At 51.1% G+C, this 15,228-nt stretch overlaps 1 protein-coding gene across 1 annotated transcript in view; it reads left to right on the plus strand.

The window, feature by feature from the left end:
- Nucleotides 1-3,072: 3,072 nt before the first annotated feature.
- Nucleotides 3,073-15,228, plus strand: part of RASSF4 (Ras association domain family member 4) — a 35,406-nt gene continuing 23,250 nt past the window's right edge. The window contains exons 1-2 of the mRNA XM_030799230.1: nt 3,073-3,198; nt 13,864-13,963. Of these exons, the coding sequence (XP_030655090.1) occupies nt 13,902-13,963 (62 nt within the window). The 5' untranslated portion in view covers nt 3,073-3,198; nt 13,864-13,901. The remainder of the gene's footprint in view (nt 3,199-13,863; nt 13,964-15,228) is intronic.

Here is a 15,228-nt window from a genome sequence, read left to right on the forward strand (position 1 = left end):
TAGTTTTATGAGAACCACAACCATGTCCTTTGGTTTACATATTGTCTATGGCTACTTTCAAACTACCCCAGTAGTAGTAAGTAGTTGTGACACGGACCATTTAGCCCACAAAGCCTAAAATATTTACTATCCAGCCCTGTACAGAAAAGGTTTACCAACCTCTGCCTTGAAGAAATAGGGGCTAATTTTTCTCCATGGTAGGGAGTCTGGAGTAGGCAGTGCAGGGATGGTGCAGAAGCTCCATGATGTTAAGAAGGATCCAAACACCTTTGATCTTTATGCTCTGCCAGCCTCAGCATGCGGACATGTTGCTTTATGATCTCAACATGGCTGCCAATGCTCCAGACATTACACATAATGTCCTCATTTGAGACAGGCAGGCAGGAGAGACATCTGTTCTTTCTACCAGAAAAGCAAAAGTTATCTTCACCATCCCTCAGATCTCTCCTCCCCCAGCACACCTTCCCCTGTCTCTGCGTCCAAAAGTAGGTCGTAGTACGGCCACTTCTAGCTTCACTGAAAAAAAAGCTACGAAAAGGATTGTCAAGACTTACACAGCTGTTTTGTTTTTTTTAACTGTAACCCACAGTAAGAGGCACACATAACTGAAACGTAAACAATGCAAACAAAAAGTTCCACAAAACACAACTTATATTTACTATTTGTGCTGTACATTGATATTTTCCCTTGCATTTTTTAAGTACTAGTCACATCATCGACCAAATTAATTTCATGACCCACTATTGGGTTGTAAGTAGAGTATGAAAAATACAAGTGAACATGAGCCATAACTAGGGGCTGGCATGTTGCTGCTACAGACAAGTTGGTTTTTCTCTCTCCTTTCCCTCCCTCCTTCCCTCCCTCCTTCTCTCTTTCTTCTCTTCCCCCTTCCCTCTTTCCTCCCTCCCTCCTTCCTTCCTCCCTTCCTTCCTTCCTCCCTCCCTCTTTCCCTTTCTTCCTTCCTTCCTTCTTGTCCTTTTCCTTCTTTCCTATCTCTCTTTCTTTTTTCCAAAGAAGGAAATGGACATTGGCTGGCAACCAACAGTATCCTCAGCCTCCACCGTAAATGAGCTGGAGACCACACCCAGTTCTACTGAACCCTGAAAGAAAAGGTGACCCTTCCTTCTGAGGGAACTGAGGATGCTGACAATGGACACTTGTGTCTGATGTAAAATGCAAGCACTCACAGCCATAAAAGAGAATAAAATCGTGTCCTTTGCAGCAGCATGGATGCGGCTGGATGCCATTATCCTAAGTGAACTAATGCAGAAATAGAAAATCAAACACCACATGTTCTCACTTACAAGCAAGAGCTAAATATCGGGTTCACCTAGACATAAAGATAAAAACAATACACACTGGGGACTTCAAAAGTGGGAGAGAGACAGCAGGGCAAGGGGTGAAAAACTTCCTATTGGGTACTATGCTCACTATCTAGGTGACAAGATCAATCCCAAACCTCAGTACCACACAATGTACAATGGTAACAAACCTGCACATGTATCCCCTAAATCTAAAATAAAAATGGAAATTTAAAAAAATGCAAGCAGTAACACCAACTGCCCAGGAGTGCTGAGGGAATTGCATGGGATCCCCAACTAGCATAGTGTCTGAGCCGTACTGGGTGCACAGGACACATGGGGTTGCTGTCCCAAACCCAGTCCTCACTCAGAGCCAGTCATGGCCCTGTGAACAGCATTAATTAGGTCAGAGAGAACGATTCACACTCGAGTTCCAGAGAGCCCAGGGAAACTGTTATGTCACCCTGGTGCTATGTTTACTTCTCCTATCAGGAGTGATAAAATTCTTAGGATCTCATGCTCAGAGGTTGACAGTTATATTGAATTTTACCCACTTTTAAAAAACCTTTGGAAGCACCCAATTATTGGACTCAGCTTTGATGAGGGCTGTGGAAGAGCAAATGTGTCATGACAAGTCACCAACCACAGGGACCCTCAGAGCAGTCAAAGGATGGGCCATTCTCCAAAAATTCAAGCAAATGCAGAAATGGGAGGGCCCCTGGACTGGGTATCTTCAGTCCTGTCACTTTTTCCAAGTGGGGGTTGCAACATAAGTCATACAGCAGCCATACAAGCATTAGCACAGCCCCTCTAAGTCGAGGTTCAGGGACCCATGAGACTGAAATCCTAGGCTGATTTTGGTGCATGTGGCCAAATGCAGGCATTTTCTAGAAGATCCATATCAGATTCTAAAATGGCCATGACACCCTTACAATATTAGGAAACGCACATTGAATGAAACTAAAATGATTTATGTTAGGGGTGGGAGAGAATAGGTCCAGAGGTCAGAGCTGGGAATGGTGAGATGAAGCAGAAATTGCAAATGTTTTCCATCAACCCCATCCCCCGCCTTGCCACCCCCACACCCCAGAAACACTGAACTGTTCCCAGTTCCCCAAATGGCCTGTGGTTTTCTGTCCTCTCTGCCTCCGTGCTGGCAAATATTCGTCCAGGAGGCAGTGACTGGGAGAGAAAGACTAACTTTTTCTTATTCACCAGATCGGATTTCTTAAACGATAAGGAGTTCTAAGAGGCCATGCCAAGCAAACAGCCAGACTGTACAAAGTTGCCCCTTGAGCAATAAATAGCAAATGCTCTGGGCTTCACTGATAAGCCTCCCCAGACTCCAAGCCCCACCAGGCATGCAGACAAGTGACTGCAGTGATTGCAGCGCCTGCGCAGCGGCCTTTGTTGGAAGTACAGGAGTCCGCGTTACCCCGCAAAGTCCCTGGCCGCCGCCCGCACACCGAACCTCTCGGGGCTGAGTCGGGCTGCTTTCTCCGCGCGTCCCGGGGCGCCCTCGGGAACTCAGGAGCGCGCGGCGCGCTGAGCAATGGCCTGGGGACACCTGGCAGATCACAGGCCCCAAACCTTCCCCGCCGCCCCTCGGGTACCGCCCGGCGCCCGGACCCTACCGGCCTTCCCAGGGCGGGGCGGACGGGGCGGTGCCATTGGCCGGTGCGGTGTGAGGGGCGTGCTCGGGGCGGGACGGAGAGACCGGGGCGGCACCATTGGCAGTGCAGGGCGAGAGGCGGGGAGCGGGGCGGGGCGAGGGGGGAGGGGCGGGCCTGGCCCCGTGCAGCTGAAGCCGGGGGTCAGCAGGCGCTGGAGGCGCAGCTCCGGTGCAAGCGAGGGCACGACACATGCAGTGGCTTCTGGACTGCGCGATGACTGGACGGTGAGTGATGAACGAGCAGGAGAATGCTTGGGCGTCCATGGAGCATCCCCTCCGACCCAGGACTGCCACCAGGCAGGGACGCTGAAGCCTGGGTACTTGTGCCCTTCGGCCGCAGCGCGCAGGGTCCCTCCCCCTGCCAGCCTGGCGCATTGCGGGCCTCGGGCTCATTGATGAGAGTGGGCACTGCGCCTGGCACCTCTGTTAAGCATTTTAGGGGCTACAACCTGAGCACGACAGGTGAGCGCGGCCACTGGCCACACCTTTTTTGTTCACCTTGTCCTTAGCCAGTTTCCTAGAAGCACTGATCCTAGAGTTGGGGAGAGAGCCTAGAGGCCTCTGGCACAACTCTGATTTCACTGATGGAAATCAAACGCCAAGATAATAGTAGCAGCGGGGTCTGTCTCACAATCGCTGTCTGTAGAGGGCTTGCCTTGCCCTGGGCCAAGAGCTTTAACACTTGTTTAAAGCACTTTCGTTATCCCGTTTTGAGAAAACTGAGGCTTAAAGAGTTATAAAATTGTCCACCTTTACCGGATGAGTTGGTGATGGAGCCAGGATTTGAACCCAGGGCTTGCTGTGCCCCCGAGTCTCTGCTCTTCACCCCTAGTCTCCGAAGCTCAGCCTGCCTACTGCCCTGCTCTTCTGGGCTCCTGACTCCGGTCCCGTCCTGCACTTCCCAATTCCAAAAGATGCCTCAGAGTTTTCATTAACCTGGCACGGCAGAGGGAGGGAGGCCTCCTCTCACACCAGAATCAGTGCCCAGGCCAGGGCCAGCACTTTCTTAAAACACAGTAAGGACAGCTTCAGGAGCCCCATTTCACATAGGAATTAAATAAGGTCACACAGCAAATAAGGGCTGGGCTTCTGAAATTTGAACCCAAGCAGGTTAGACTCCAAAGCTATGCTGTGCACTCACAGAAGAGCCCCTCGCTGGCTTTGCTGTAGTTTAACTGCCTACAGTACTAAGGTGTCAATCAGGATTTGTTGCCAGAAACCATTTTTTTTTTTTTAAGTTAGAAGTGAATTGGTGAAGTAACAGGTAAATGTAGACCTTCCTGCCTTCTGTTCCTCTGTGTGGTTCCTTAGCTACTGCTGCCAGGACAGCAGGTTAGGGGAGAAGACAGGGAGGGAGAGGGTCAGAGGAGAAAGAGGAAGGGAGAGAAGAGGAGAGAGGAAACTCATTAAACTTAGGTTAAAAAAATGCTGGCCGGAAATTGTCATGGGCTGTTTCAGCACTTTGTCAGTGTATGTGAAGGCTGTTGTCATTAGTTCTAGCCATAATTCTCTCTGTGTGTAGTGCTGGTGATTTGACAATAAAAAGGTTGATGCCACAGATTAAAGTGTCTATCTGAAACTCAGGAGATGGGGCTGTATTTCCACCATGAAGCTCCAGTGGGTGGCCTGGAGGTCAAGAACAGAATCAAGGTCCAGGGTCCCCCTGGGTCAGGACCAGGTGGACCATGACAGATAACAAAGAACATGAACGAAACTTGGGTGTGTGTCAGAGTTCAGATTCTGGAAGTGCAAAGCCTCAAAGGGGAGACCCTAACTAGAGGGTCTGCCAGAAAGCCCTCTGCCCCAGGCCCCTGGGGTCTGGGGCCTGGTTTCAGGGGTCAACTCAGACTCTCTCCTCACTCATGGCCACTCCTGCAGGGAGGTCTCACATTCCCATGTCTGGGGCCCCACTGTCTCTCCAGAGCCCCCGACTCCCAGTGTCAATAAGAATAGTAATGGGAGCCTCTTTTCATTATGGGTGAGCCCCACACAAGGCCCATCTTACAGGTCTCCTCATTCGTCTTCACAGAAGTCATCAAGGATTATGGTTATTTAATTGATAAGGAGACCAAGATTCAGAGAGGGAACTGGACTTGCTTAAGGTCACACAGCCAGGCAGTCACAGAGCAGAGCTTTGAACCCAGAGCCTTGCAAAGGCTCGGTGGTTATTCTGTCACAGATTATGTTTGGGGAAATTGTTTTAAAATAAAGAGAATCAAATAGGAAGTGGCTGCACTTCCTAAAGCTTCAACAGTTTTCTTATTTTTGTTAAAGAGAAACTTGTAGTTCCCAGGGTCTCCTTTTCTGGCTGTCCCACCTTCTTCCCTAGGATATACTGTTGAGGAAGAGGCTCGGAACCACCTCCCTTTGCCCTGCCTGACCTTGTGAAGCAGGGGTAGGGTGTCATTGAGAACCATAGCTGCAGTGCTGGGAAGAGCCCTGAAGACTCTATCAGTTGCCACAACAGCTCTGGCTAAACTGAGGCCCAAGAGACGGTGCAACATGCTAGGATCACAGGCCAAGTTAATGCCACAGCAAAACTCACATGCAAGGCTCTACGACGTTCCTCTGCCTCCTCTTTCTTGCTGTGACAGGTTTCAGCAAGGATTCTAAACCTGGGATCTGGGGATCTGGGAGCACATGGACAAGAGCTGTCTCATTCCCCTGCAGTGATATGCAAATTGTGTGTGTGTGTGTGCACGTGCATGCAGATTGCAACAACATGCACATACATGCGTCTTCTGGGGAGAGTGCACTAAGCTTTCAAGAGACTCCAAAGGACTTTATGACCCAAAAGATTCTGAGACCCTTGTGTCTCACAGGGCCCTTGTGTCCCCAGCAGTGACATGTGGCACACAGGCCTGGGGCAGTGGACAGCACAGGTGAGGGCAGCCGTAGAGAGCCTCCAGAGCAGCCCTGCAGCAGCAGGCACCCAGAGGGGTCTGCTCCTCTGCATTGCACTCCCAGCCCCAGGCAATCAGGATATTGGCCAGTGCCCATTTTAAGCACATGTTTGGCCCGAAGACTATAGCTAAGAAGATATTTGTTTCTGTGGATCTTCTCTTTCATAGGTGGGAGGCGAGTCTGGTTGGTGGGGAAGTTGAGGAGTGGTTCAGGGGGTTCCAGGAGCAGAGAATGTATGTTTAAGGTGTAAGGGGGAGCAGGAGGACTGGAAATGGTTTTCTTGTCCCAAATTGCTTTGCCTTGAAACAAGGGCAGAAGCCAAAGTCTTGCCCACTGGGAAGGCTGGTCTGTGATCTACATGGGTGCTCAGGGCCAGACTCTCAGAGGAAGGGGAGCTGTATCAGGGAGGCCTGGATGTTGGACTGGACTCAGAGAGACCTGTCAGTGAGATTCCAGGACCGCAGCAGGGAGTAAAGGTGAGCCGGGCCTGTGTGGTCGGCCCGGGGCAAGGTGGGAGTGGAAGTGGAGGGGAGCTCTGTGCCCGCCTCTCTTGGACTCCCCTGGTCTCCATCACCTCCACCTGGACAGTGCAGAGTCTTCTGGGGCAGGGAGGAGTGAGTTGAGTCAGAGGGATGATGGTGGGAGTGGAAAGGAGGGGTCTGGTGATTGGAACTGGGCAGCAGGAGGGGACAGCAGTGTGGAAGGAGGTGGGAGCAGCAGCTGCTGAGTCGCTGCCTGCCATCTACAACCAAACAGCCGGCTCTCACCACAAAAATGCTTGGCTGAGGGTACCCCCTCAGACGCACCTGGTGCTGGCAGGCACTGCAACTTCTTCCCCGGCCAGGCTCCTGCCATTTGCTGGCTAACAGGTGCTAGGAGGGGCCTTTTAAAGGTTCATTGTCCTCTGTGCCCTGCTGCGGTTGTGGCTGGCATTCGAATGTGGTAGCCACAGACTGCAGCCAGGGACTTAGTTCCCCCAGGAATGCTGGCAGCGTGGCCTGCACCTGCTCTGTGGTCTGCACTTGCTGTCCTCCTCCAGTGGGGGCAGCTCAGGCCCCCAGCTGTGCCCCACACCCTTGTCCTCCTTTCTTTTGCTTCCCAGGTCACTTTCTTTATGACCTATTTGATTTAAATCATGCTGAAATAAGAAAATAAAAATCATAATTTCAGGAAATGTGAAAACAGAGGTAACCAAGCTCTCAGACTTCATAGACATGCTTAGAACATTTTAATTTGAGTGCCCGTATGTTTTCCCTTTTGCCAAGTGAGGACACCACATCTATGTTGGCCATGTTTTATGTAAGAAGGGACACTGTCAGAAGGAAAAGCAGGCAGCACAGTCTTAAAATAAAAGGCTTTCAAGTGGACTCAATTTCGTGTCATGAAAGCCTCACTTCACTGGGCATATTCTGTTCCTTTTGCCACTGGCCTGTAGGAATTGGGCCCCGGGGGTGACTGGAAGAATCACAGTCACCACCTTCTGTAATAACTGTCCCCACAAACACAAAAAAGGAAAGACGGCCCATGCCTAGCAGCTCTAAAGCCCCCGGCGGCCTTTGTCCCTCAGTAGCGACAGCAGGCTGCCTCTCTGCACGGCTGGCAGAGCAGCTGCTGAAGTGGAAAGGGAGAACAACTCACTGCTTGTTCACTGGGACAGGTAGCTGTGGCTGACATGCTGCCCAGGGGGCCTCCTCTGGGATACAGAGAGCCCTGGCTGCAGCTGATCACTCTGGTTGGGGACAGAGTGTCCTCCAGCCTTGGAAACAGGCGTGGAGGCCTGAGCTGTGTCCTGGGACCTGGGGGAGGGGAACGGGCCCAGACAAAGAAAGCTGAACTTTCCCAGCAGAATGGCATGGCTGGGGGGAGGGGAGGGCCTGCTGGCCGACTTGGCCTGTCCAACTGCATCTGTCACTCTGTGGTTTTGAGCCTGAGCCTGAGTGGCAGGCCAGCCCCAGCCCATCCTCTCCTGACTCCTGCTGCCACCCATTTGTGTATTGGGCTTCTACCTAGGATCTAATTTCAAGATAAGGTTGTGCTGTTTACAAAAGCCTGAAAAATACTCCGGCAGAGATTCTCAAAGTCCCCACCCAGTGCACTTGGAGATTCAATGCAGAAGGCTGTTCCAGGAAAATGCTCCAAATAGAGAGATGGCTCCCTTACCTCTCTTGTTGGGTGTGCATGTTCCCCCTTGCAGCTTGCTCCTGCCACAGCTGTCTTTCGGACACCTCTTAGGTACTCATGCAGCTTCCTGTAGATGTGATGTCAAAACGAATGAAATTCATCAAAATGAATGAAAGTCTGGTAAAGGGAATAGGGCGCAAGCACAGTGTTGAGATCTGCAGTGGAATTCTGTGAGTGATCCTGGAGCTCAGGGAAAACAGGTCTTCTTGTGGTGTTGGGTGTGAGAACCAGAGAGACCAAGTGACTTTTGTGGGAGCCATAGGCTCTTGGCCCCTTAAAGTTTCACTAAAAATCACAGACATGAGGTGGATTAATAGGAGAAAAGGCATACACATGTACTTCAGGTGCATGCATGGGAGCCTTCAGAATGATGGTCCAGCTTCCCAGTGAGTTACAGAGACTTATATACCGTTTTCAGGTTACAGAAAGAATGGGGCTTAGATTCTGGTGAAACAGGCTATGGCAGGAGGAGAGGCTTGGCTAGTGAAAGTGACCTTGCCATGTAGATGAAGCCTCCCTCAGAGAGACTTTTAAAGGTGTGGATTCTCAATCTCTCCTGGATGTGGGGAAAGACCTGGAAAGGGGAGGGGCCTGGCTGCATTAATGGAGATTCTCTACAGATGCAAATTTTCCCACTGAAGACACTCTGCCAGCTACTTCTCTCAGGATGGGCAAGTGGCAGCCATTTAAGAATACGTCAAAGAAATATATGTTGGGGATAAAATATTTTCATCTCCTGGGCCGGGCACGGTGGCTCATGCTTGTAATCCCAGCACTTTGGGAGGCCGAGGCGGGCGGATCACGAGGTCAGGAGATGGAGACCACGGTGAAACCCCGTCTCTACTAAAAATACAAAAAAAAAAATTAGCCGGGCATGGTGGCGGGCGCCTGTAGTCCCAGCTACTCGGAGAGGCTGAGGCAGGAGAATGGCGTGAACCCGGGAGGCGGAGCTTGCACTGAGCCGAGATTGCGCCACTGCACTCCAGCCTGGGCTACAGAGCGAGACTCCGTCTCAAAAAAAAAAAAAAAAAAAAATTTCATCTCCTTCCCTTGCTTAGGGCCATGAAGCTAATGAGTGCTAGAGGACACAGAAATGTGTGCCTCTCTCAAAGGAGAGACTCTGTTTGTGTGGAGCTGAGGTTCCCACCCTGTAAGGCTCAGGACCCAGCCCTGCAAGCTGGAAGAGGCTCCCTTTGCTGCAGTGAGCCCTGAGCCACCTCCCTCAGCCTTGCTCGCTGACCCCCCTGCCCTCTTCCCCTGGGATGGTGTGCTCGGTTCTCTGCCCCAACTGTTTACCCTACAAGCCCACCTTGCCCTTTATCCCTTCACTTTGCCGTCTGCAGTCTAGGACTCTCCTTTACTTTCCTCCTGGTTTCTCTCCTCTGAGCAGCCACCCCCAGCTGGTGCCATTCAATCATGGCTGGAGACACTCAGCACATTGGTTGTGTCCTATAAAAAAGCAGGCGTGCAGGGGAAAAGCACTCCTGAAGGCCAGCAAGGGAGAACCATGCTTTTCAAGTAGTATTACCCAGAGCCCTAGGAGACGAGGCTGTCTGCCACCACCTCACTGTCAACCATGGCAATCCCCTTTAATCTGTTTTGCATACATTTTCTATTTGAACAAAGAGTTCCACAGTTAAGAAAATTTCAAACCCATTGGAGGTCAATATTCTTGTTGTACAGATGGGAAAATTAAGGCCCAGAGAGGAGAAGGCATGCAACGAAGCACCCCAGAGCTCTTTAGAAGGCATCTTCCATGAATAAGTAACCACTGCCTGACTTATGGGAAATTCCACTTCTAAGTGTTCCTACTACATATGGCAAAATGAACTTCTTCCCCACACGCTATAGGAGACCGGAAGTAAATGTAAATCATGCCGTGTCGTGAATCAGAAGTCACAAACTGGAGCCTCACTGTCCAGTGGACTAGGAGGGGTCCCCAAACACTGGTGGAACTTCGACCCCAGCTGATGTCCAGGCTCTTGACTCCTTGAATTCCTTCCCATATGAGTCAGAAAATAGTGAAAGTACACACTTGAGAAGTGAGAGTGTGCAAGGGGGTTGGGAGCTGCTGCCTTTATGAGTTTCTTTAACCAAGGAGTGCAATATCCAAGAAGATTCCTGGGAAAAGGTGGAACTTTCTCGAAACTGTGGTGCTACCCATTTTTACATCAAATATGGGTGTTCTGGAACTGTCACTGTGCCTATGGGTGTGTGATTTAGCATCCCAGAGAGTTGCCTGGTTAATGAGCGTATAGAGAGGTCCTAGAAGAAACCTAGGTCGAATCCAGCACCATGTTGGGTTCAGTTGGTCTTAGCCAGCTTGGCCCACACTCTGATTTTTTTAGTCTTATGACCCCTAGCTTCTTATGACCCCTATTTTAACAGTTTCCTTTTGCTGGTCATGTGAAATGGCTGCCTGGAATTTTCTATTCTCCTGCGACCATCTGTATTATTTCTGTCTCATGACTACGTGTATCTGTCTTGCAAAGGTGTTTAGTTTATTTATAAACATATTTAAATATAAAATATTACATTAAATATATGTTGTTTTGATTGGATTACATATTGCATGAGACTTGGTCTGGGTTATGCTGCAGTAACAAATCCCTGATACACCAGTGGCTTGTCACAGCAGAGTCCCTCTCAGTCCATAGTCCATATCCAGTGTGTCCCTCTCAGTCCATATTCAGTGTGGGTTGGCAGACGGTTCTGGTCCACAGTCACTCAGGGACCCAGGCTGACCATCGATAGCTGCACGTGGCTTGAAACACGTGGCTTTCTGGGTCACCACAGTGGAGACAGGAGAACTGGAGGGTTGTGCACTGGCTTAAAGCTACTGGCCTAGAAGGGACCCACAACACTTTTGTTCACAGCTCAGTGGTCAGAATGAGGCCCACAGCCCCAGCTAGCTGCAGAGGGCCAGGGTGGTGAGTGACCACACGGGCATTCCAGGGACAGTGCATGCCTCTGCCAGCCAGCAACCTTTCAGTAGTGAAATATAGCCCAGAAAAATCCAGATTCCTGGCTTCTTATGAAACGCCAAAAGAGTTGCCCCGTCAGAGAAGGAATGTGCCCATTTCCCATGGACCCCGTGACGAGTATCCCTTAGTGGAGTCACCTCCGTGGCCATTGGAGACTTTTATATTATTTATTCCTGCTGTATGTGCACAGCTCTGGAAGAGTAGACTTGGAGAGAGTCTAGAAGCTTCTTGTATTTATTCAGCAATTTAACAACCATGTATGGACTTCCTGCGATGTGCCAGGCTTATGCTTGGGGCTGGAAACTAGTGGAAAAGCACCCCCTGCCCCCACTCCCACCGTGCTCCTGTTCTCTTGGGAGGGAAGTCTAAACAAGAGCTGGGTTCTGCAGGGCCCAGTGGGGAAATGGGAAGAGACGATGGGGCAGAGAGGGGCTGCCCCAACATGGACTGGGGCTTTTCTGGCAAGGGTTTCCAGGAGGAGCTAACATCAGAGGACAGGAGTAGTTCTGGGTTCTGAACAGAGAACAGCACTACAAAAGCCCTAAGGGAAAAAAAGCATAGGGCCCCTTAGGGGAGCCGTGAGCAGTTCAGTGAGCCCAGGGCTTAGAGCAGGAAGTTGGGGTGGAAGCTGGATACAGAGGAAGGCAAGATAAAAAAACACCGCCTGTTATTTTGGGGTAAATCCAGCCCTTCCTGTAATGAGTTTGCTGAAAACAAGACTTCGTTATGCTGAAGACCCACAGAAGCAGTGTGGGCTAAGAAACCCAGTTCCATGGCTCACCCTGGACTGCCCTAGGCTTCTGCCTTGCAAGTATATGAGGAACTACCCAGAGAGGGGAGCAGATCACTTTTTCCACGGGCAAGCAGAGGTGCCGAGGAACTGAAACTTTATGTTGAAATCCCTGTTGCCTGGCCAAGAAAAATGCAGCAATAAGTCCCCGGCTCCATGCCTTGCTGCTGGGGGCCTGACATCTCTCCAGGCCCTGAGGTGCCTAACTCTGGAGCAAGGCAGAGGGGAGGTATGGATAGGATGATCCTGAGGTCATCAGGAAGCCCACTCCCTCAAATCCTTCCCCTTCTCCAGGCCAACTGTATTTCCCTGCCTCTTGCATCACAGGCTCATGCAGGACTGATGCTAGCACAGAGGGCAGGTTTGTCACATTTGTGGGTGTCAAGCAAGGAGGGAGAGAGCAAACTGGACTGGTCCGAGCGAGTGCCTGAGGGGATAGGCATTCTGCAGGGACGGGTTCTGAGGACATTAATAAATACGACAGCAGGGGGAGCTGAGCTTGAGCCCCCCACCCCCCCGGTGGCATTTGCACACACTCAGGTCGGGAAGACATTATGGGTTTGTGTGAACAGATGTGGGGGAGTTGTGAATGAGCAGAGCTCTGTCGTGGGAAGGATGTGGTGTGGCCCCAGGCTGTGCCCCCTCCCCATGTGTCCTAACACCCCCAGCCCTGAGCTGCAACTTGGGAGATGGAAGGTGGAGGCAAGGTCAGCACTGGAGTGTGTGTGTGTGTGTGTGTGCATGAGATTGTGTGTGTTTGCATGTATGTGTGTGTGCATGTGTGTGCATGTGGGCGTATGTGTTAAGTGTGAGTGTGTGTTGAGTGACTGTATATGTGTGTGCATGTGATTGTGTATGTGTGTGCATATGTGTGCATGTGAGCGTATGTGCTAAGTGTGAGTGTGTGTGTTGAGTGAATGCGTGTGTGCATGTGATTGTGTATGTGTATGCATGTGTTTTTATGTGTGTGTGTGTGTATGAGTGTATGTGAGTGTGTGTGTGTGTGTGTGTGTGAAGCTTTACCTCTCTGCCCAGCATGTAGGAGGCCTTGATAAGAGTCCTTGGCCACATTGACATGGGGGAGAGAGAGGAACAGGAAGCTGTGCAGATGCCAACAGGATCGAGAAAGCTCTGGGGGATTTCCTGCCTGTGAAAGAAAACTGGGCAGGGCAGGAGCGGCTCCTCAAACCAGTCAAGGCTGTGCATGGAAAGAGGGAACAGTATGTGTGTGGAACAGTGTGTGTGAACAGCATGTGTGTGGATCCACTAATGATCCTGTGGGCTTGAGATTACCTTGTTGCACAGACGAGGAAAGGAAGGTTTGGGGGTTTAAGTCACTGCCCGTGATCGATACAGAGAAGGTACTAAGAGACCAGAATCAGGGGTCCGAATGCTTGTGCTGGAACAGTGGCTTTGTTGCTTACTTGCTGGTAATCCTGGGCAAAGTGCTTCAGCTCTTGTCCCTGTCTTCTCATCTGTAAAATGGGAATATGGTGATACCTCACAATATTGTTGTAGGGACTGGAGGAGATAACTCAGAGAAGATGCCAACCGTCTACAGCACATAGGGAACACACTGCCGACTAACCCACTGCCGGGACAGCCAATGATGGGCCACTGCCTGGCTGAGTGGGAAGGCAGGAGAGAGGCCCAGGGTAGCTCTGGAGGATTGCAGGAGCAACCGAGGCAGAAGCCTTTAGTCAGGCTGTCCCTGCCAAGGGAAGGGAGCAGGTGGTCTAAAATGCTTAGAAGATGGATCTGGATTCTTGGGGATTATGGAGAGTCTTCTGGGGTGGGCGGCTGAAAGGACCAGTGTCACTGGCTCAGCATGACCTTGCCCAACCAAGGGCAGCTTGGCTGACATGTGGCCATGGGGGTCTGGGCCAGACCCTTTCAGCCGCAGCCACCTTATGCCAAGGCGGTGTGATGCCAAGGCCGATGGTGTCTGTGCCAGGGCTGCGGGTGTTGGGTGCTGCACTGGCCAGCACTCCTCCGGCTCACCTGTCTGTCCACCCTTCCTTGTCTTCCCAGCAAGTAACTTCTAGGTCTGCAGACAAGAGGAAGAGAAGATGAAGGAAGACTGTCTGCCGAGTTCTCACGTGCCCATCAGTGACAGCAAGTCCATTCAGAAGTAAGCCTTGGTGTGCAGGTTGGGTGGGGGAGTCTTCACATTTGCCATCCCCCTCATCCTGGGCAGCCTTTAGGTGGAGGGGTTCTGAGCACTTGTTCAGAGATCTGATGGGGTGCCCTGGGGGACAGTGATGGGGTGCTTCTTTCTGAGCCTGTCCAATAGGGGATCCCCAAGCCACACATGACCATGGCTGGGAGGCATGGGCAATAGACAAGAGGCTCCAGATGGCAGGCACTTTATAGGAAGTAAGTGTGTACGGGGCCTCATTATAACTTTTACATGGATTGCATGTTGACAAATACTAATTTAGATATATTGAGTTCAATAAAATGTGTTATTAATGCTAATTTCACCTGTTTCATTTTCCCCTCTGTATTAGGCCATTCTTGTGTTGCTATAAAGAAATACCTGAAGCTGGGTAATTTACAAAGAAAAGAGGTTTAGTTGGCTCACGGTTCTGGAGGCTTTACAGGAAGTGTGGTGCTGGCATCTGCTCAGCCTCCAGGGGTGCCTCAGGGAGCCTCCAGTCATGTTGGAAGGCGAACGGGGAGCAGGCACTTCACATGGCGAAAGCAGGAGCAACAGAGAGGGAGTGGAGGGCGGTGCCACACACTTTTAAACGACCAGACCTCGTGTGAACTTAGAGCGAGAGCTCACTCATCACCACGGGGATGGCCCAAGCCACTCATGAGGGATCTGCTCCCATGATCCAAACACCTCCCACCTGGCTCCACCTCCAACACTGGGAATTACAATTCCACCTGAGATTTGGGCACATCCAAACCATATCACCTCCTAACATGTACTAGAAGATTGAAATTACCAGTGTGGCTCACATCCCATGTCTGTTGGCCCCACTGCCCCACAAAGCCCAGCTTGGGTTCAGGCAGCTGTCCAGGCCTCCCCTTCCTCCAACATTAGCCAGGGCTGTGGCTTTCCCTTCGGGAAGGGAGACAGCATTGAGGGAAAGTGGCTTACTGCAGACTTCAGGGCCTTACTCACAGGACCATGACCTTCCGCTGTGCCTTTGGAAAGTCAGGGTGGGGAAGAAGGAGGCACCCCTCAGGGTGGCCCACAGCAGCCACAGCAGGCCTTGTAGGAAGTGATATGGGGAAAAGCAAGAGGCTGTACAATACCAAAAGCAAGTCCAGGGCATTTACTGTGAGGAAGCAACGCAGGTGGAGGGCAGGGAGGCTGCCAGGGCCTTACCTGTGATAGTGAAAGTGTCGGCACCCTGGACATCCTGGACCAGATGCAGGCCTGTC

The sequence above is a fragment of the Nomascus leucogenys genome, chromosome 18, assembly GCF_006542625.1.
Source record: "Nomascus leucogenys isolate Asia chromosome 18, Asia_NLE_v1, whole genome shotgun sequence".
In the NCBI taxonomy this organism is placed as follows: Eukaryota; Metazoa; Chordata; class Mammalia; order Primates; family Hylobatidae; genus Nomascus; species Nomascus leucogenys.